Below are 23786 nucleotides of genomic sequence, written 5' to 3'. Positions count from 1 at the left end.
CAAAGGAGCATCTTAGGGAACAGAATGTGCAATCAATAAATTTCACTTCTCTCAGGTTCTTGCAAGTTTTGCTGACATTCAACCACTTTCAAATATAAAAGGATTCACTTTGATTATTACAGTTTTAAATAAAAAAGTTCATTTAAAATAATGAACATCAGTTGTTATTCATCAAAATGTGATATTGTTGGCATGGGATGAACAGATTTGCAAGTTGCTGTATATAGTGTATGTACATGTACAAAATGCTTTCTCTAGCTTACCCACTGCTGATGATGAACTGCCACGTCTCCCTAAAGGATAAGCTAGCTGTGAATCTTTGCTGCACTCCATTACAGTTTAACAGAAAGCTAGAGCAATAGCAATAAAAACACAGCAATTCCAGTTGTCATTTTGTGGTGTTAAGCTCAGGTAAGATCCAATATATGGTGGGAAATAAAACTTTGCATGCATGACTTTATAGGTACATCTGTCACTCTAAGTTCAAGCCGTTGTCTCCGAGGGAAGGGGAAAGGGAAAGGAATACACTGTATGTGTAGGAATATTTTTTCTTTGAGGTGAGGACAGTGCATCATCATTCTAATGTCCTGTGCAGGGAGGCTGAAGGTGCAGAATGGCTGCTGTGTGTCACCCAGGTTGAGGCTGCACTCCAGTGGTAGATGGAGTGGTCCACCTGCATATAAATTGCATTGGAATCCTTCAGAATGAAAAACACTGTGTAAATGTAAGAAATTGCTGCAATCATTTATTATCAGTTTCAGTATTTTCATGAGATACTAATGAATGAGACAGAGGGAGGACGTGTGTAGAGGGTATCTGGAGTGACTCAGCTAGCGGCAGGAATGGTCGTCTATGTGTGTCTAGGTGTGAGGGTGAGGCAGCCTGAATCCCCCCACCCCCACCCCCCATTGCGAGGAATGAGCCAGGGAGCTGCTGCAGAGGTGAAGATGAGGGGGTGGGAGGGGTACGAGAGAGATACCTGAAGGGAAGGCCAGAGAGTGTCATGGATATATACACAGGCGAGCAGAAGTGAGCGAGATTAGGATCTAACCTTCCCCCTGAACATCTGTTACAAACTCCGTTTAGAATCACGGGTTACCAGGCACACAGGATAAAAAGAGCATCCCAGAGTCATGCTTCCTGCGCCCCCTGCCTTGTCCTTTGTCACTGCTGCGTGTGAACGGCAGGAGCCTTCAGGGGCTGGGAGAGCATCAGGACACAGATGGCGACCAGCAGTTTCCCGCAGTCCCGCCGCTGACGGAGTGTGGCAGAGCTGGGCAGAGGCCCTGCTTGTGCCTGTGACAGCCACGCCAACAAAGAGCCACAGCAGGTCTTCCTGTGCTCTGCTTCCTGCAGGAGTCGCCCTGGGGCTCCCTGCTGCCAAAGTGCATTCATTTACTGTCAGATATTTTCAATTACTGTACAATGTCGTCCTTGATCTAAAGTTGGTTTCACCATGTCTTCATTCATACTGTTCATCTGAGTGGGGACCTGGCAGTTCTGACACTTTAAATGACGGCACCATAAGCCAGAAACTCTTTCACCTGACTCCCTCTGCCAAGAAAATACCAATTTTGTTGTAAACCAAGGTTATGTACCAATTTTCTGCATTTCCAAAAAGCATATCTTGTACAGGTATGTTAAGCAAATACTGAACAGTATGTGTGTAAGAATCAATGTAAAACAACTAGAGACCAGTGGAGGCTCTGCAGTACTTGTTAGCCATCTGCTTCCTCCACTAAGTGATGCAGGAAGAGATATGGGGATACCAGCTCACTGCATAGAGTCACTGGACCTCCAAATTCCTTCCATGTAGAAATTGCATTTAACTGGAAAGTTACCAGATAAAATAGCTTTTGCTTCTGTTTATGTGAATGTAAATTTTCACAGAATTATGCCATTGAAGACTGAGAATGTATTAATGCTAATCTTCTGATCTAACAGAATGGCATTATAATCAGAAAGTGCCAGCAAGACTCACAGCTTCCCCAGGGTTGTGTCATGAACTGTATCTGCTGTTTCCTGGATAATCGCGGATCACCACATGCATGATCTGTGCAGACCTGCAATTTAAAAAAAAACTAAACTTGTGCATTAACAGCTGGATTTAATTCCTGCAGTATCCGCTGGACAAAAGAGATACAAAGCATCTATGGTGAAAGTAAATTCTAATCACTAGCCATCACAGTGTTTACAATGTCCTAGAGAATGGGCAGAGCCAGACACTGAACAGAAACACATACTGTGTCCCTCTTGTGGGCTCAGCCATATACTGTAGCAGCATGAATGAGCTGACACTCAGACCTGAAGAGGGTACAAGTGAGGATTTAATTAGACTGATCATGTGCACTAACTCAAATGCTTCCACCTTGCCATCTTGTGGTTGGGTGTTGTCCATTTGTTAAATGCATATAAATACAAGAATATATGAAGTACTGCATGTGTGTTTTATTTTTGCCTTCTTTTTAAGGAAATCTGTGTCATGGTTCAATGCCGAATAAGCCCTACACGGTCGGAAAGGACGTTCATTTTGAGCAGCTGTTCTCCGACGGGAGGAGGAGAGTGTATTTTCTTCTGATACACGGCAAGTGAAAGACAGAGCGAAACGGCCTGCGAGTGACCTTGTCGTTCGGCGTGTGATAGCAGGGTCCCATTAGCATTCAAGGACTCGGCTGTGGCCCTTAATGCAGAGAGCAGTTAACACTGCAGAGTGAGCAAGCTGTTCATTTGGCAGGAGGAACGCTCTCGGAACGAGGTGCCCTGCCAAGCCAAGACCACAGCCTGCTGTTTTTTAAATGTGGCCCCAGTTGTCAGGCAAATGTTGTCTACTTGATATGGCTTGATTCCTTAGCTTTAAGTAGGATGCTGTTATTACTGACATGTCAATGGCATAGATTGCTCCAGAACAAACTGACTTTTTAACATAAATATTAAAAACCAAAAAAATTAGAGAAAGGATTTGTTTTGCTTTATGATTCATTCTCAGATTCTCTGCACTTTTATTGCAACGCCTGTTTTCAGGTTTGCTTTTTCTCCTCTTCTTATTTCTGCATTTGTGTTTATTGTGTTTGGGGAAAAAGGCATATTAAGCCCTTGAATGCTCCTAATTATACCGCTGTAACAAATAACAGCTTAAAAAGGAACAACAGGGGAAAATTGAGATTGCTATCCAATATGATCCACATTAAATATATTTGAGATATGGTGAGGGGGTTAGACTACAGTTAATTAGAGTCCTTCTCTAAGGATTTACCAGAGTGAACTTAAATAAAACAGATTCTTTAATTTCTTTAAAGTAAAGGGGCATGTTACTGAGGATAGCTGTTAGACACTCCCTCTGTAAGTGTGGTCTTCTTGATCATTAGTTGGCCAGGGAAATGCTGTGCAAAGGCAGCCTTGATCTTGAAAGTGTTGGGCCTTTACTGTAATATACAGTACACATTTTTTCAAATATTTCTAGTTTCAGTGGTGTCCTGTTGAGTGACTTTATGTCGCTTGTTTCTGTATTCAGCAAATAATTCAGACCGTCTCATATCCCATTGTGAAGTTATTTCAGTTTTATATGCCAGTACTCTAGCAGGCACAAGGCAGGTGATTTCCTACCCCAGGAACATAAATGGAAAGGAATGTTTTTACCACAGACCAGCTTTCCATCCATGCACTTCCTGTGCGTGTGTGTTGTTGCTCTTGGAGGCAGCTCCACAGCCCAGGGGAAACAGTGAGTTATACCAATGAGAGCTGTAGGATCCACTCTGATATCTTCATAAAGTTTTGGAGGATGAGGTGAGGTGTGGACAGATGTGTAACATCCTGAAGCAGGATTTTACATGACACATGGAGTATCAGATAACCCAGATGTGCCCACATGTTCTTGTCTTACTGATACTGGGTGTTTCAGCTCTTCCCTTGCAGCAGAGATACGAACTATGTTTTTGAAGTGTTTGGATCTTCTGTAGAATGTAATGTCATACTGAACCCCACTGGACTAGACACTTCACATCTGTGCATTTGGAAAGTGCCAGAGACTTTATTTCCACTCAGAATATAGAAAGATGATACCGTTTCTGTATATTTACAAATGTGATTACCTGGAGTCGCATCACAGAAAGCAGTCTGAATCCTGAAATGGGCTGCAGATGTTCTGCACAATTTCTGAATCTGATGACTCTGTAATAATTGATGAACCTGTAACCACTAGGTACCGTGCTGGCCCTATCAACAGCAGGCCTGCCGTGAGACTGCCACCAGCTTTGACAGTAAGACTTCTCATCGTAGTCCTCCTCTTTCTGCCTCTCCACATGCCTGGAATCTTGCCCTGGAAACTGTTCAGTTTCTGACTCATTGGACAATACAGCCCTGTTAATCGTACGTCTGTATTCACATACAGTACAGCTTGCTGTATTTTCTTCGGAGAAGTGCACTGTGGCATGTGTGTGTGTCATTGTATGCTCATCTTTCAATCTAATGTGACATATGCTACCAAAAAACCTGTTTGCACTTGGCAAATAGTTAAGGTCTTTTATGAAGCTCTTGAACAATTAACATTCCAGGTCTTGAAGGTCATTTCATTAGTCTCCTGGCTGGGATCCTCTCTGTCCCCAGTTATTATTCTTACTGTACCGCATCGTTATGGAATCTGAACAGTTGGGTGGCATTCTTAGGTCTTGCTCGCAGTGAAATCTGCCAGAGCCTCTTGGACTGGAGATCAACTCTTTGACATGATATCTAAGTTGACATTTAATGGTTTGTGATTTGGTACTACTTTAAATTGCAGTGATTAAGCCATGTGCAAGAATATTTGCCTTTGTACAAATCAATTTTGGCCATGTATTATTCAAAATATAGCGCAATAGATTTATTATAGTTTTCTATAGGTTATCCAAATTTCTGATTTTAACCTTCACTCAGTTGCATATCCCTCATTTGGCTCTGAGAATGATATTGTTTTATACATGGTCACATAAAACCTTCCTTTTAGAGGAAGAGGGGCAGAACGGTGGCTCTGTGGCTCAGGATCTGCACCTGTGGCTAGAAGGTTGCTGATTCAAATCCCGCGGCCGGCAGAGGAATCCTACTCTGTTGGGCCCCTGAACAAGGCGCTTAACCCCAACTGCTCCAGGGGCGCCATATAAATAGCTGACCCTGTGCTCTGACACCAAGCTTCTCTCCCTGTATGTGTGTCTCATGGAGAGCAATCTGGGGTATGTGAAAAGATGAATTCCTAATGCAAGAAATTGTATATGGCCAATAAAGTGATCTTATCTTATCTTAAAGTTGTACTTAGTCCAATCGTGTGTCTAGGCAGAGTCCGAGACGCATATTGCATCATGACCAGTAGATGGCGCCTCATGCTAAGAATCTGCAGTGGAAGTGGAGCAATGATTTCTGGGTTTTCTCTGTCTGCCTAAATGACACACAAGGCCTGGCTGCAGCCAGGGCTTCACAACTCAATTTCACACTACCCTTGGCATGAAAGATAACGGCCCTACTTTTGAAAACCTCAGCAGCATGGAAAACACAATTCTGTCCCCTAGCTCTCCAGAAATTGTTTCTTTTAGGGCCTTCCAAGTCCTGGAGGGTGTTTCTTGTCAAGTATAACGGACAAAATAGCCCAATTTACTTTCAGGAGGTGGACTGGCCTTGCATTCAGATATAAAACATAACCTTATCCACCAAATCCAAACTGCTGGACCTGTTCAGAAAGCAGTTACAGTTTAATACTACAAATATATATACAATATATAATATATATACAATGTATAATATATATACAAAGAAATAATGTATTATTATTATTATTATTATTATTAAATAACATACACACAAAAGAAGAAAAATCTTATTTAATTGCTAAATAAATAAGTTGAGACATTTTAATGTTTTAATTTGTGGATAATTATTTATAATACATGATTGGACAGTTTAAAGTAATTAAAATCCACAGCTTAAAAATGTTAAACATGCATGAAATATACAAATCCAGATTACAGAACTCTGGCTCTCTCTGGTGGAAAGAATATGTATGATGTTTCCAGGCTGGGCCTAAACTTGCTTTCATACTGATTGGCAAATGTTTTGACATTAAGAAACAGGGAAACTGATCTCCTTTCTCCTGCTGCAGTGAATACACTCTCTCTATTACATTTTATATTACTTTTTAACTTTAATATATAATTAATAGATATAAGGAATTTGGTACATTTGTTATGGACATACTTTCTATGTTTTCAGAAAGATGTATATGAGTTCATATTTGTATTTTTGTAAACAAGACCCCTCCTACAATGTATATGTTAATACATTCAAGCAATTAAAATAAAAATTGTCTTCATATAAACAGGTGAACTAGAAACAAAAAATACTAGGAATACAATATTCCGATGCAAACGTTTCACGCCTGGAAAATATTTAAGATGCATTATTTTAACTTTCGGAATGAAGGGATTCTGTCACGCCTGCAAACTTTGCTCTTCTAATTCATAAGCAGGTTAGTATGGTAACATCACCCCAGAAAAAGCCAGGTGAATAAGAACAGTGATGGGACACATAGACACATATGCAAGTGCAGAATATCCTTCTTTGCACAGGGGCTGGAGCTGTAGGTGTCTCAGGTGAGGGAGAATGTATTTTCTTAATTCTTCAAGTATCTGCTAACGCCTGCATACTTCAAGCACAGGAACGAGGATCTATCCATGGGGGTGAGCATATGGGGTCAACTCGGAGAACATTTTCTTTCCAAACCACTTTTTGGCTGTGACTATCAGAAGATCTTAGCCACTGAGCAAACACGATCACTCAAGCTGTCTGCAAGGATGTTGAAAGGGGTTTTAAAATAAATTTGGAAGAGCTATTGCCCTGCCTCCGCAAAAGGATGGGAAGAAGTACCAAGTAAATGAACCAGGAGAAAGAAAAATAAATCAAGTGGCTTGATTTGTTGCTGGTAATCTTATCTAATGTTCTATATCATCTGCAGACCAAGGGTATAAAGTTAATGAGACCGGCTTAGTTTAGTGGCTTAGTTTGATGAAGCACTGTTTAACCTATTTCTATCTAGCAATAATAAAAATAAAATGGAAAAAAAATAAATTTCAGAAACATTAGTTTCTCAGCTAACAGGTCTAAATATATTTAAAAACACCCATATAGAACAAATGATGGCAGTTCACACAGTTTCTTAATTGTAAGATCACTTTATTTGCCATATACAATTTCTTGCATTAGGAATTTGTCTTTTTGCATACCCCAGCTTGCTCTCCATGAGACACAGACAGGGAGAGAGAAGCTTGGGGTCAGAGTGCAGGGGCAGCCATTTATACAGCACCCCTGGAGGAGCTGGGGTTATGGGCCTTGCTCAGGGGCCCAGGATTCCTATGCCGGCCATAGGATTTGAACCAGCAACCTTCCAACCACAGGCACAGCTTCTTAGCCAGTGCCACCACTCCTCACCTATGTACAGTAATTATTATGTATTATGTCTCTTCCCAGGTTTAAGAAGAAAGAGCACATTCACAAATCCTGAACACCTTCGGTGAGAATACAGTTATTACAGTTATTACTTCAGCTGACTTTCTGATTTCATAGCTAACTTATAAACTAATTACTTCAAAATTTGAATCACAAAACAAATTAGGAATGTGAGTTATCTATTCAAATCAGGTGTGATAAACAACAGCCAGTTTGAGAAGGAAATCAAATGATCCTTTAGGTGAGAATGAGCAGTCTAGAAAAGCTCAAGTGTGATGCCAAACATAGACAGAAAGATAGATTGACAGAGACTCTTTCACTGCGCTAAAAAGCAGCACTATCTAAATAGACATCTTACTGTGCTTTGTGTATACAATATCAGTTAACCGACCATCAGCACAACACAGCCACACAATTAGTTAAAACTGAGAAGTGAGTTGATACGAGAATGTTGTTCATGGTAGACAACTGCCTCTTTTTGTGCTGATTTATATTGATTTATGCTGTTAACAGTACACCATAAAAACACACAATAACATGTTTTTAAAAAAAAAGATTTTCTAATATCAGTTTTTCTTTTTCCTGCATAGATGGAACGAGGAGACATGCTAGTCTTCAACTTCAGTGTGTTTTTGTTTTTACCAGGTCAGCCTTAGCTCCTGCTGGGTGTGCACTCCTGTTGAGAACAGCACGGTTTTCCTTTGTTTAAAAAGAACAGTATGACATCTTCAAGAACAAGACATTAATGGTAAATAGTCTGAGCACAATTAACAGACCATCCACTAACCATGGTCTAAAAAATAACCCAATCATCCAATTGGTCTAACCAGTTAACCAATATCTTTAACGAACCAGACTTAACAGCTTTGGATTCATTTGGTCTTTGAGCTCATATTACGATATTATTCCCACCATCTCCAGTTACAAAGACAGGACTAGGGACAGAGAGCAATAAAAGGTGTAAATTTTGTTCTCTTACTAGAGCCCTTAACATCTGGAGGTTTCATTATGGTCATGAGATGTGATGAGTAGATTTGATAGGTTGATTATTGACATTGATTAACTGTAATACCCGTAAAAATTAGGTTCTACATTTATGTTTCTCTAGGTCAGATTTTGAATTAGGAGAATGTGTACACCTGTGAATAATTATTGGGGTTGATACGCAGCATTGATAGACTCTGTTGTAAGAACCCAAAGTAATTTAACCTGTTAAAAAAACACATACACAAACAATGCTGTGAAATATGTTACTAATATGTTATATGTGTTTTTTTAATATCGTAGATAGTGTCTGCTCTGAAGGACTTGGAGCCTTTTATCACTCGACTAATTTATTTTTTGTAGCTCAAATGTTCTTCCTCCGAAGACTCTGGAAGTACCAAATAAAAACGAAGGCAGGATTCACCACAGGCCCGGAGAAACCACATCTGCGCCCCATTCAGTGGCAACGGTGCTAGTAACAGTTCAGTCTGTACACAGTCCTCACACAAACATGCACGAACGGGTTGTGAAACTACCGCAGGTCCACTGCAGGTCCACTGCTTTTACTGTAACATTCTCGTGGCTCTGGAGTTAATAAAGAGCCTGTATCTCACCTGGATCTGCTCCTCGGCCACCAGGCTGTGTGAATTAGATGGGGTTTGCTGTGCACTAGACCTCTGGAGAGAAGCTGCTGCGTCAGACCACTCCATTACAGTCAGCCTCTCTCTGGAGCACGCTCTGTGACTCTGTGCAAAGGGAGCACAGCTCTGCACTCTCTTCTAGATGGCTGTGCATTGGACCTGTTTTTTCATTCACTAGTACAGCAGCAGTAGAAATTTCTTTCCTTTCACGGTTATTATTATTCCTTACACTTTTCTAGCACTTTTCTGGACACTCCACTTAAAGCGCTTTACAGGTAATGGGAACTCCCCTCCACCACCAGTGTGCAGCCCCACCTGGAAGATGTTTTAGAATAATTAAGGAAACTAAGAAAACAAAAGCAAAAATATTTTTATTCGTTACCTTTCACCAGCATTGTTCTTCTTTTGCTCTCATTAATTTCCTTGAAATTAAAGGTACATATCCCACTCAGCCTGAAGACCACTTTCAGATCAAGGTCATGATTGATGTTCCTACTGTATGTAGCCAGCATAGCACCTTCACAGAGTCTATGCATGATGCTGCAATAACACTCATATTTGTCTGTGAACATTGTTCCCAAACACTTAGGGCTCTCTTTGCTAAGATTGTGAGGATTTTTAATGAAAATTCCAATATTGCAATTAGCCATAATGCAGTTATTTTAAACCTTACAGTTAAATTGAACCTTTTTGCATTTCAATGTGATTTGGCTTTAGTTGTTAAAGCTGTGGCTGATGTTGATTCATAGCAGCCATCCTTCCCTGGGCTTTGCCTGCTGCAGTGACTGGCAAATCTTTCAGGTTACACAGGTTAAACTTTTAAGTGAGTGCCAATGCTTCTTTTATTCCAGGAGAATAAATTTAATGATCTATTAAAATATATAATACAAAATATGTAACACTACTGCTAATAATACTGTAAAACAGCCGTAGAGTAAATATTGCATTTCTTTAAATGTTTACTGAAGGCCATTGTAAAATCATTTTTCGTTTATTTACACTATTAATTTAGCTCTGCACACAATGCGACAAGTTAACAATTTGCTATAAACTTTTTAAATGATGATGGTTTTAAACAACACAATAATATAAATCATACAGTATAATAAAATTAACTGATGCACAAGTGCAAATCATAAGGAAAAATACAACCATTCTATGTAATAAGAAACCCTGCAGGCCAAGCAAATCTTTTGCCCATTCTTGTTTGCCTTAACTTTACTGTTTTCACGTAATCGTAATGGACCTGTACAATATGATGTCTCACTTTTATTTTTCTTCCGTTTCTGTGTTATACTCTGGACACTAAAATGCTCTTGTGATTAGATTTGTTTTGAGAAGAACAAAGCCCTGCGTATTTGATATACAGAATGAGATTTTTCTACTGCTTCACAATGGAAAGGTATGCCGCTAAATAAACATGACATTTTATGACCTTTTCTCCATTTGAGATATTTACAAATGTACCTTAAATGAATGTGCATTCTCTGAATCTAATGAACCCAGTTGGGGAAATCAGGCATCACGCTTGTTTAACGGTCCATTGTCCTCTGTCTGTCACAGACTGGCCAGCGGCATTTTCTACCACTGCACTCGAATTTTCACAAGGGCCCTTAGAGACAGTACAGACGCAGTTAAACAAGCCTTCACACAGCAGCCACAGCTCTGACAGCCCTACTGTGGGCTTCAAGAAGAAAGCAGATTTATAAGGCTATGTGATGAGCTAATGTTATCTGCTAACTCTTGTGCAATAAATAAATGCGAGGTGAGAGACCACAATGGGGAAGTACCATGCCTCAGACTCATTATGGTCTTCCTATCTGCAAGCACAGCTCAGTTCTAAGAGCAACGTACAGTACACCTCTTAGCACACCAAAGTTACTATAAAATTCATTTTCTGGATGCTCAGAAGACTCGACAGGTAATAGAATCTAGAAACTCCATTGCCAAGTTGCAAATGTGGAAACAAAGAAAGCAGCAGGACATTATTAAGTATCATGTAAATTACCTGATTTGCAGAGTGATGAGAAATGATTGTACTGTATACGTAGAGAGGTTTTGTTCCTGTAGCAGGGTGCACAACACTATCCCAGGAGTGTTTGTAAGCTCCACAATGTTTTACCTATTCAAATCACCATATACTAAATCCCTGGAGAAAACTATGGCTTCAACCAGTTACTGTAAGTCCTGTAACCGAGATAAATGTTTTAGATTATAGTTTCCCAAAGCCGGCGTTTCAGCTTCATCTCAATCACTCCTGTCGCAGGCTGCAATCACCCACAGCTCTGTGCAGATTGCTAAGCTCAGGAGGAAACAGAAAGTTCTCATCAGGCTCACCTGGATAGGAGTATCCTGTGTACTGGGATGGAGATGAGTTAAAAAGCAACTTACCTCTTGTTTTACTAGATAGAACTGCAGTTACTGTTTCTAAATATGCCTTATTAGTTGAACCATGAAATAGCCGACTGTTACTCAAAACCACCCTTTCAGAAGATCTCCGGGACAAACTTTGCTGCCACAGAACATTTGACAAACTATAACTATAAGATACCTAAGGCCCCCACTCTGTCATTGAGGCAGCACAGGGTGGTAGTTCTTGTGACTGGCAGGAATCAGAGCACTAAATCCTGTAAACCATCCACTGCGCTTCTGTGGCAAACTCCGATAAAGATGATCTGGTGTTGATCAACTTTTGCTGTAACGGATTTTAAAAATCTAAGTATATGAAAACCCCCCAAACATGCAGACTTTACACTGCTGACGTCTGTTTCTATATTCATTTAAGAGTTTCCTGTCCCCCATGTCCCTGAGGTCATTTGTCAGTTTCTCTTTGTCTGCCTTCTCAGAGTTGCCTGTAAATGCACAACTTTCTTGGCACAAAGCCCTCACTGTTTGAAAAAAAAAATGTTTCACTGGGCACTGAGCACTAATGGGACTTTCTGGTGAAACCTGATGCTCTGCAGACAACTGCTGGACCTCCATCTCCCCAAAGCAGTAGGAGACATTGGGGAGGGGGTGGGGGGGCACTCCCTCTGTTTCCCAGAGCAGCTGCTCCTAGGCAGGCTGTCTGCTCGGGAGTGTGGGGTTTTATGGTGCATTAGTAACATTCACAAACTTCTAATAATGCTCTGAGCTTTAGAGACGTCATAGATTGTAGGGTTTAGGAAAAGACACGTTAAAGGTTTGGTGCAGAATGTAGACTGATGAGTTTCACATTTACTAAATATGAAAAAGTCCAGTAAATGGCATTTATATGAATAATGTCTGCTACTGATGGTGGACTTGAATAGTCAAAAGAAATCTAAAACCTTAAATTCAATGCTATTTCTCTTTCAAAACGTTCTGTGAGATGATATCAGGGAGGAGGTTTCGTATGTCCTAGTGCTATGAATTCTGAACTGAATTTGAAATCAATAATTGGGGTCAAGTTTATTCATTACCCGTAGAAGTATGAAGACATCAATCTCACTCAGACTTTGTTTACTGACTCTAAATAGGCTGAATTCCACCATTCTTAACTCATCTGTTGTGTCTCTTGTTTGCCTCTAAATTGTCTCCAAGGCTTCTTTATAGTTTGTGAAACACAGAGCCTCCCTGTATCTGGGGTAGTTAGGGGATTGTACAACAGCAATAGGACTCTTGAGTTGCATTCTTTGTGCTTCAGTGCAGAGCCAATGTGTTCCATTTTGACTTTACTATTTGTGCATTTCCTAGAAATGTAGAGGGACCCATTTATTATAAAAACTAAACCTTTTCTCCTGTCATGCCTATTATAATTCTGTGCCAGCTAAAGTATCTGTGTCCCTAAAATATTGAACTATGTGAAATATTTTATATTTATATAAACTTTTATTTGCAATGTATTTATCCATTTCCAAATCTTAAATGGATAATATTGTATTGTCCATTTTATATCCATGTTTTAGGTTATTGTTTTCATAGTTTTAAGACATTTAATTAAAGCCCAATGTGATCTGGTGTTATTTAAGTAAAAGGGAGAACAGTGGATCAAGAATCAAACAATGTAAAAAGAAAGAATTAAAAATTACTTATCTTGATGAAAATTTATTTTTGCCAGTATATATTGAGTGATTTGTTCATTTTTATTTCTTCCCAGATTTGTGTACATAAAGGCTATGATAAATCATCCAAAACACCTCAAACATACAGTATTCCTTACTTTTTCTTCAAACTCTATACCACCCATTAGATTGTATATTTGCAAAATATTTTTTATGAATGTATTTTTTTTGTTATTGTCTAGTAAGAACAAAAATGAGAGAGTGAAAAAAAAAAGTCCTCCAAAGTTGGGGGGGTGGAGGTGGGTTAAAAAAAAGACAAAAAAGATTGTATATTTGCGATGTTTATATCTCCTAATCTTTATACAGTATGTTAAGAGGTCAATTTACAGGCACCTGTCCAGTTCTGAATAGAAACATTCAGATTTCTTTTCAGCTACCAGTTTTCTGCTCCCCTACTTTGTTGTTCAAATTTATATGACTCTAGCAATTGCCCAATTGAAGATTTTCTATATAAGGACTATATAAAACAGAAAGAAGAGTGAACCTATAACTGATACCTGAGGAACTCCATTAATTAACTTAACCTAGTTAAATGTTTTTTTTCCCCTTTTCTTTCTGAATATTTACCTTTTCACACCCCACATACATATATTATGCAGAACACTTATTCTGTTCCATCAGAGAATTAACATTAATTAAAATGGTATTGTTTCAAAAGCTTTCTGGATACTGAAATTATCATATGATACATTCTACTGTTGCCTATTGTCATTGCAATGACAGGCTTGTTAAACTACCTTTTCTAAATCCATAATGAATAATCAGTGTAATTACACTGTTGATTTCTAGACTATTTTAGTCTTTTCACTAAATGTTTTCCTTAATAGTACAATCATCTGGGAAACTTTTGATCTTTTTTCTTTGTTCTAAGCCAACAAATACACATTTAAATAGTATGTATTTGTATATTAAGGGGGGAAATTCACTGATATTAAATAACTGAATAACATAACAGCAGAAAACATGGAATTGGAACTGTTCCTGAATCCATTGTTTGTATTGTCACAACTAACCCTCCCCATACACTATAACTTAGAAAATTCTAACTGTTGAATAAAACACACACATATACACATTCATTTCCCCAAAAGCACAGAAGAGCAGGTGTAACTTCAAAGGAAATGTATACCTCTGCTGTCTGCTAGCCTTACTTCTATTTGGGGAGTATATTCTACACAGAAGTGGTGCCAGATTATCATAGCAATGATGGCTCCAGAGAAATGCCTTTTCCTGTCAAAGGGACCACAAGAAGAAACAAAAAATAAATGAAAAAATAAACAAAGAAAAGCTCCAGGGTTGCCACCTGGCCCTGCAATCCCAGGATACTTTGCAGCATGACATGTTTTTAAAGTTTTCCCTAAACTAACAGAAATGAATGTCTAAATCGGGCAGTAACCTTGACTAAGGTGGAAATGATTATAATTATATGCACCCTAAGACAGCTGTTCTTGATTAATTAATTAAGACCACAAAAATGTTACAAATGAGAGGCCATTTGGCCCATTTAGTTCATTTGGTTACTATTAGTTTTGACACCTAATTAAAAATTAGACACTTCTTGATAGACACATGATACTCAAAGGTTAGAATTAAAACTGCCCATAGTTAATTAACATCCAGTAGAATTTTACAAATCTACTTTACAAAAAACCTCCTCTTTCTTGATGTGTCTTGTCTGATGTTAAATCGTCCTGACTAATTGGCTTTCCTGCTATTCATGCTCCAGACATGAGAATTACATCAAAGAGTATTTAACTGTGATTTGGACTGTGATGCACTTGATAAAGTGTCCTTGTGGGTTAATTAATGCTGAATAAACGATAATCCCAGTGAAAGACTTCTCTAAACACAAGAGTGCTCACAAGTTGTATAACATTATATAGGAGACTAAACAAGTAGAATCAATGCTGAGATTTATCGCTATTGAAGAAACTAAGATCCCTGGTAGAGATATATAAAAAAATGATTGCAGTGTCATGAAGCATTTTGGAATTACACATTGGATAGGTCCAGTCCAAGAGAACCTAATGAAGATCACGACCTCTGTTGTTTTCTTCCCAATAGACTATTTTTCTTTTTACTTCTTAATAAGTTTTTTTTATATTTTCAGACACAATTGCTATTTGATAAAGTAGATTTGTTCAGTCTAATTTTAATGAAGTGTAAAAAATAAATTGAACTATTGAGCAGCACATGAGAAGTGTCTATATGCTAAGCAGCTGTCCATGATTAACTAATCAGTATCAGAAGTCTAATAGTACATACCGTAGGGGTATCACTTATACCATGAAGGCTTTTTATTGAAGGCTAGCACAGGCTATTTTTCTACTTTATTGTCATAAGATTTATTTAGAAACTACAGCATGGGTATAGTTCATAGATATTATGGAAATTGATCCTGTAGAAAGCAGCCATTAATGTAATTGAATTATTTAAGAGGTAGTAAGCGATAATTATTCCACTGCTATGCCCACTTAATTAGGCAATGCCCAGGGAAAGGAGGAAGTGTGCGCTCAACCAACCTGCTAACAGGGAAATGAGCATGTGTGTTTACACTCATCCAGCGCACTTACACTTGTCCAGCGTGCTCACAGGGAAATTAAGATGTGCACTCACACTTGTCCAATGCATTCACACTTGTCCAGTTCACTCACACTTGTCCAGCGCGCTCACACTTGTCCAGCATGCTCACAACTAAATGAAGATGAGCGCTTACGGAGAATGGAGCCCAGCAGCACCAGCCCCAGGTACACTGTGACCAATGACCAGGAAGACAATATCTAAACAATGACAACACCTGACTGGGGCTCAACCTGAACACTCAGATTTTACTAGCTGAGACACTCTGGATCCCCAATACAGGCTTTTATAAATGTCAGGAAATTAATTTCATTTTGCCTGGTTTTCATTTTCAGTATTTCTTAGTCAGTTACCCTTACGCTGAATTTGCTTTTAGTTTTCTATAAATGTATCTACCTAATTTGCCCAGCTAGTACTGATCATTGATTTATTCTATTGATCTGACTTCCATTGATCTATTGAATGAACTGCTGATCAATGCTAATTACTCGAGGGAGGAAAGTATATGCATATGAGTTAAATATTCATCAAGAAAATAATTGTGAAAATGGAAAGCAAGTCTACATGATGCAACCTAATAATTTAAAAATTATAAAAAATAGACTCCTCCTACTAAAACATTTACCAGGTTTGCAAATAAGACTTAACATTCATATTCAAGGCTTTAAAAATCAGCCCTATCACAAAATCTCTTGAAAATATATGACCAGGTGTTGACAGTAACTGGTGCCTATGGTGAAGAATATACCAGATACTGTACATAAGCCAATGCATTGTCCTCCAACAACATAAAACAACATGAATATTGATCCAACTGGGAGAGAATGGAACAAGCCACAAACAGAAGCAATGTCTCCAGGCTCCATGGCTCAGTCACGGCTCGTGCTCTCATCGATGTGCTGCAGCCTTGCTATCAGACAGAAGCAGGGGCTGCCTGCAGTGCCTCAGCCATCAATACGCAAATCAGCAGCTGACTGAAGCCGAACAAGAGTGAAACCGAATGCATGTACAGTAGTTTGTGTAATACTGTTCTACCCAGGGTGGATGGCCCCACAGAAAAAAAAATATAGAAAAGAGGTTTTTAATTAAATTAGTTGCAATGTGAACTTCAAGTACCAAGGTGATGGTTTAAATATTTTTTTTATTTCTGTCAGATAACTGCTTTACCTAACAGAATTAATGGACTTGTTTAGCTTTTTTGGGCTCTGGAGTGGATTATCATCATCACCCCTTTAACAGAATTCTTCCAGGAATAGGAGAGAGGGGAAAAAGAAAATGCACATGAGACAACAGGAGGAGCCAGCAGAGCCAGTTAGTCAGGAATTCTCATTCTGGGCAGACCGAAGAGTTTTGATTTCTTAATTTTGTTTTTTGATGTTTTTTTCAAACAGCACTTCACTGTGATTCCCCCTGCCACCACTATTCTGTTCAGCAGGATGCTAGCTGTTAGTTAATCCCTCAGCTATTTGAGCTGAGCTCTGTTTCCTGACCAATTTATTGTTCTGCTTTACATTTAAATGAGAAGGGCTCTTACAGAGAGCACATGGAATGCTTTGACGTCACCACCCCAGCCAGCTACAAAAGCATGAAAACACACTGCAGCCTGCACTCCCTCAGCGGATCAGGAATCTCTGCTGATGTGTTCAGTGCAGACTGGATGGCCGGGATTTCTGTAAGTAAGATCCTACGCTCGCGTGCTGAACTGTTTTCATAGGGACCTGTCAGTCTGGTGTGAAAGTCTCAGTCTCACTCAGAAGAGCTTTTCTTAGTGCAGTAAACACACAGATTAAGAAGCTCTACAAAGTAACTAAACTGCAGACTGGGAATGCTGAATGACATTACTAAGCTGCTTTATTTTATTTTCTTAAAGAGTGCTTGTGTGTTTATCATTACTGCAGCTGTTACTATTGCTGTTTGATTTTCTTACCAATACTGATTATCTGAAAAGCACTTTAATTTTCACTGAGTCTGTTATTTTAAAGGAAACATTCCAAACAGTTTAGAAAAAAAAGTGTAGTGCAATAATGACATTTCATGTTTAATGCAGCTTCTTAAATGTACCGTCATACTAAAGAAAGTGAAAGATTTTAGACTGACCTACAGCCATGAAAAACTGTCTTTGTTCTTATGTAGGGGATACGTATCCTTTGGGAAAAATTGTAGAGACCAAAGGAAGAGTTTCATATTTTCACTTAGCCTCTTTGTGTCTCTACTCCGGCAATAATCTCTGTGTGTGTGGTGAAAGTTTAGCGAAAGTTAAGAAAGTGTAAGTGTGTGTGGTAAAAAATACTTAGAAAGTGACTTGAACTCTCCCTTATTAGCGAAAAGAAACAAGGAATGTCCCTTTAGCCAGTTATGCTGGTATTTGTCAGAAAAGCAGGGCTCTGACTCGGATTGCTTAAACTGAATGTCAATGTGATCCTATTATTTCAGCATATTTTCCATGATGACATGATTAACAAATAAATCAACAGTAATTGCATGCTTTTATTGCAACGTGCTTCAACTTGCCAACTTTGAGAAACAGCTGAGCTCCAGATGTTTTAACTAAAGCTTTCAATTTTGTGCATTGTAGATGGCTATTTGACAACTGATTGCTGAAGAAAGAATAGAAGGTATGAGAGACCTCCGCACTCCCTGGATGATAAAGGAATCTTTTGTTTAAAGAAATCACACTTATCTGTACGGCATTCTGCCTGTAAAAGAAAAGCAGCTTCCCTTGTCCAGCTTTTGGCCCGACCCTTTGAGAGAACATGTTGCAGCAGATCTTAAAAGACATGTACATAGATCCGGACGTTTTGGAGGCTCTTAATGAGGAGCAGAAGAAGATTTTGTTCTTGAAGATGAGGCAGGAACAAGTGAGGCGCTGGAAGGAAAGGGAGGAGAGTCTGGAGAAGGAAGGGGCGAGTTCTGTCCTCGGCAAGCCGAAGCCGAGGAAAGGTAAGGCCATGCGCATGCTTGCAGCACCCTGGTGGAGCTGCGGACTGTATGTTACTCCCTTCCTCAGTCCAGGCAGGCTGCACTCCATTTGTCTCATGTTAATGTGGGTTTCTTCAAACTAACCTTGCTTGTCCTCTAAAAACATTTTTAAGCTGTAAAGTTTAAATCCAGTCATGAATGCTCTTCCAAATACACAGGATAAAAAGAAACATTTGTTTTTTAACTGCTTTTTTTCTTTATATAAAGATTTTCCCTGTTCAAAAACCTGACTGTACTCCTCAACAAAAACTGTTTTGGTCAATTCAGTAACTGTGAGGAAACACATGCATTTATGTCATCAGAAGATTTTCATGGAGACACTTCACTTCATTTTAACTGATTTACGTTTAGAGTACAGTAATCAGGTTACTGCACTACAATGGCAACTAAAATAAGAATGAAAAAAATATTTTAAAAAAGGAAATAAAGATCAAGTAGCTGAAAAAAAGAACACTAACAGCCAAATGTTGTATTTGTGCCATCTCTCCACTTCCTACTTCCGTTGGTGTTGTTTAGTAGTGAATCCATCCCCCAGCCAGAATGGCAGCTGGTGAGATAAGTAGATCAGGGGTGAGTTCTGACAACAGGAATGTAAGGAATGCCTCCGCTTAAACCAGGAATTTTGAAGTTTGAGATGAGTGGGAAAGAAGGCCTGGTCTCCCCCTCTCCGAAGGGCTGATACTTCTTGTGATTTCCTTCAGAAAGAGAAAATTTGTTCTTTAAGAAACAAGCTAACTCACTAGCCAATCGGCTGAAACAAACATTTGTGTTTCAAGCGCTTATTTCACAAGCCTGGGAGAAATTGTTTTGTAACTGGTTTATCCTGAACTATTTCTGGCAGAAGTGGAATCCTGCCTATCCAGATAGCTGTTGTTTTTAACTCTCTTCATTGTTCAAGTCAGAGGTTTCAAATACTCTAAAAGCACAAATTGAAGAAATGGTTTGAATTGGCAATAAAAAGCATTGTTTTGTGAAGGGGGATGCAATGGTATATACCCAACTTGTTTCTTCACAAATTCCAGGATTAAAAATAGCTTAGAGGAGAGGAAAAATATTAAAATGAAAAAACATGTGAATGTGTGAATAAAATTCAGAAGTAATAATGCTATACAGAATTGACAAATAAACACAGAAAATTGAATATGATATCTTTAACAATTTACTATGGCTTAGAAAAAAAACTCCCTCCAACAAATATATACAGTATCATTCCTGGAAGAAGACTGCAGGCTCCCATTGGACATAAGCCACAAAGTTGGACTGGTACAGTAGGCTGGCAAAAAATTACTGCTGGACTAAGTTACGAATATATACAATATATATGAAAGTAACTGTTTGTGATATCATATTTCTTCTTTCATCCACAACTGACTGTTTATTATCCACTCAGTTAATTTAACTACAAATGACCCTTTCTCCACATTATCTGTTTAAACCTTAATTACAGAAAAAGAAAAAACATCCTTCCTTTTAGCAAAAAGACCTTTTTGTAATATGGTATTTCAAGGTTTCCATGTGCAAAAAAAGTTAAATACAGTTCTGCAAAAATGCAGTAGTGTTCTTGTACGAACCCAACGCCAGAGTGAGATGGAAGAGAGGAGAACAGAATATTCTTTATCTGTGAAGTTAAAGCCATAGGAACACTGTGCACATGGACGAGATTCCTTAGACTACAGCCTGGCAAGTCTTAGGGCTCCAAGGAGCAGCTGTTCATTTCAATGAAAAGATCTCGTTATTTAATTTGAATGCTGCAAGGTATTGATTGAGTCACTGGATAATGAATGCGTACAAAAGCAAAACACAATGATGCATTTTACATATTTTACAAGCCTGGCACCTAAAAAAAAATCTTTCAGCACAAGTGTGATGGCAGGCTGGCATGATTTCTTTTAAAGACATTTTCTTCTATTCCCTGCGCAGTTTCCTTTTTGAGTCTTGCACCTGGGAATGTGGAAGGAAGAGGTTTGGAGTTTGTGAGCGTACAGTTCCTCTCTGCAGCTTTCCAATACCCTGTCCAAAACAATAGAGCCAGAATATAAAGAGGAAACAACATATTTAAAGTGTGCTGCACTTTTGGAGAGCTGTACAGCTGAGGAATAACTGTCTATATGTAATAAATTAGGAAAGAGGAGACAGTTATCTGCTCAGGGATGCAAAGATACGAATGAACTAATTAGTCACTACTGCAGATGAAGAAGAATGAACAATGCTGTTCTTTCCCCCAGCTTCACTGTTCATGAAATTCACAAATATTCTCTGATTTAATAGAATGTTATCAAAGAAACATCGACACCACAGTGAAAAGACTTGATTGACTGGAAAGGATTAATAAATGTAATGGCATTTCTAATTCAGAATAACCTGGATGGAGAGAAGGATGAGCAATTAATACGAAGGGGTCGTATTGAAGGGTCGTGTTGAACGGGTCAGAAATAGCCAGTGGCTCTCAGTTGAAACCTTTTTTTAATACAGGTGGGACAGACGTTTTACAAAAGATTTTTTTGTGAACTACCTTGTCTCAGAACAGAAAAACAACAAGTGAACTGTGAACTGTGAACTGTGTACAACATCACTCTACTACAGCCCCCCATCTCAGTGGTCCCACTTTCCATGTTTCAAACCAAAGGAGCAATAAGCAGAGGTCAGACAGCTGGGACAGATGCAGTGAGGAGAAACAATTTGACCACATCTGCATGTCCAGCTCTGAGTCAAAATCCTTCTGGAATAATGGAAAGACAGTGTGGCAGTGTCTGCTGCTGCATGCCTAATATGGAGGAGGCAGCGAATGCTATCAGAGGCAAGATGCCTTTTATTAAGGCCTGTCTGATGGTTGTGCACCAATTTAGTTATTAAGGTGAGTGCATCTTGGCATAGTTACAGCAGTTAACAACCTGAATGACAGTTTGTATAATTTCACACAGAAAGGGGCCTGACTGGGGCCATACTGTTATATAAAATTCAACAGAGACACCGTCAATGCCTGGAGATTTACTCTTTGTTGTGTCCTGAACTGACTCCTTTAGTTCAGACAGGAATATATGCAGCTTCTCCAGTACAGATGACTCTACAGGAGAAAGACCAGGTGAATGAAAAAACTGGAGAAACCTCCTACTGTACATTTTCCCTGCAGAAATAGAATGCCTGAGCTGTATTATTCAGTGCAAAACAGGTGAAATGTGGAGTTCACCTGCATGGGATCTGACAGTAATACCCCCTGTGCTGATCAAACAGCAGGAGCATCTGCAAAGTGTTCATTTCTGCAGAATCTCAAAGCTCGTAAATGGCTCAGCCAACTGCCATTAAAGTAATAGTTCTGTCTTGATCTGCTTTTGAGAAATTCAGTACAATATCCAGGCAAGAAAAGTAATTTTGTTCCTGCAAGGTTACATTACATCGCAGTAGTATCAGAAAAAAACGTTTCTGAGTCTGTCCTAGAAAGAACTCGAATTACAATTGAATACTTTTACTAAGAGATTTATACAGTCATGAGGCCAATACAGTAGAATTATCCTTATTTAAGCCTTTAACTGCTTCCCATGGAAAGCAAGGATCATGGACTGAGGCAAAGTTAAATACCCGAAGTGCTCTAATTTCGCTTGAAAATACCTTGGGAAGATTTTTTTACACCTACAGTATCTATACAAAATACCAGCAGGGGACACATGAAGATACCTCAGTTAGTACCAGCCTGCAGAATGTTATAGCATAGTAACAAGGGCAGTACTCTTCATTCTGTATGGGTTATATGTAGCCAAAAAGGTACTTTGGCAGAGGGGTTAAATATATATATACTGTGCATAAAATGATCTACTACACCATGATTAGGCCTATGATTTCCCTTTTGTTTTAAAGTTAGAGACACTTATCACCTTCTCTTTTGATATTGTCAGGTCTGTGATTTATACTTGCACCCATAAACTGAAACAGAACTATTTTCTGTATCTGAAAACCAAGTTTTCTTTTTCCCAAATTAAATTCTTCCTGGTTCATCATCCCTATTTTAAACAGAGAATTGGTGTGAAGACAGCAGAATGACAGCTTGACAGCAGCATGATGGCAGCACAGAGACAGCGTGAGGACAGCACAGAGACAGTGTGAGGACAGTAATGGAAGCACATTGGGGAATCAAGAGCACGTTGTGTCATCTTGCTAAAAGACACGAGTTATTGCAACATCCTTTACACTTGGTTTTGTCTCTGAATAATGGAGAAGACTCTGAAGAAAGAAATAATAATTTCTCCTCTCTTTAATAACGTACGGATGCTAGTCAGTTTTGGAAAACGTTAACTTTACTGTGAAGAACTGTAGCTGGATTTTAGGAAAATAGCACACAAAGAATATTTTGAGAAAACCTTTTGAAAATGGTGCTGCTGAATCACACCTGAAAAAGAATGCTTCCACAAAAACACTTCACAAATATGAAAGTTAGAGAGCAACTGGAATGTTATTGCTTTAAAGGAGCTTGCTATATATTTTTTTTTGTAATGTATGTGTAGTTATGAAAAGTAGATATAACAAGAAAATATTTTTATCAGAAGTCTGATTTACTTTAAATGAAGTACTACAAAACATAAAAGATTTCTCAGTGCCAACAGTGAACAATTGACTAGTGTATTTAAAGAAGAAGTAATAGACAGTTGTTTAATTCAGTGTAATACTTTCAGTCACTCCTTAGTGGATAGTGAGAAGTGGTTTAGGGAAGCAAAACTCTGGAGTCCAGATGCCTCTGGACTTCACTCATTTGTTTTAACAAAGCTGTCATTCTCTTTGGGTGGCATTAAGTAATCTAGAAATGATTTATCAGTGACTAAATTGTAGTCTTTAAAATGTATTAAAGAAGAACTTGTGTTGTTTGATTCTCTGAGAAGTGCTTAGATGCAAACCCTTTGATAACAGTTCACCGTATACAATCTGGTACAACAGCTTATTATCTGTTTCCAACCAAATGAAAGTTTAGCACATACTGTATGGCCACAGTTTCCCTGTGATTTTACCAAACCTGTACAATTACTTGGTGTTACTGTGGTTTCCACACAACTGTGCATTACTACACCCA

The 23786-nt window shown here is 38.7% G+C and overlaps 1 protein-coding gene across 6 annotated transcripts in view; it reads left to right on the top strand.

Annotated features, from left to right (window-relative positions):
* The first annotated feature begins 17230 nt into the window (after positions 1 to 17230).
* LOC148821433 (SH2 domain-containing protein 4A-like) overlaps positions 17231 to 23786 on the top strand; it is a 44803-nt gene continuing 38247 nt past the window's right edge. For 2 of the 6 annotated variants that reach the window (XM_088932796.1, XM_088932794.1), the window contains exons 1-2: positions 17231 to 17423; positions 18327 to 18691. In XM_088932796.1, coding sequence (XP_088788922.1) covers positions 18505 to 18691 — 187 coding nt within the window. In that variant the 5' untranslated portion in view covers positions 17231 to 17423; positions 18327 to 18504. The remainder of the gene's footprint in view (positions 17424 to 18326; positions 18692 to 23786) is intronic. The other 4 variants (XM_088932800.1, XM_088932797.1, XM_088932795.1 and 1 more) reach the window with 3 other exon arrangements.

The sequence above is a fragment of the Atractosteus spatula genome, chromosome 14 (assembly GCF_055471065.1).
Source record: "Atractosteus spatula isolate fAtrSpa1 chromosome 14, fAtrSpa1.hap1, whole genome shotgun sequence".
In the NCBI taxonomy this organism is placed as follows: Eukaryota; Metazoa; Chordata; class Actinopteri; order Semionotiformes; family Lepisosteidae; genus Atractosteus; species Atractosteus spatula.
This window is presented reverse-complemented; position numbering and strand designations above follow the sequence as displayed.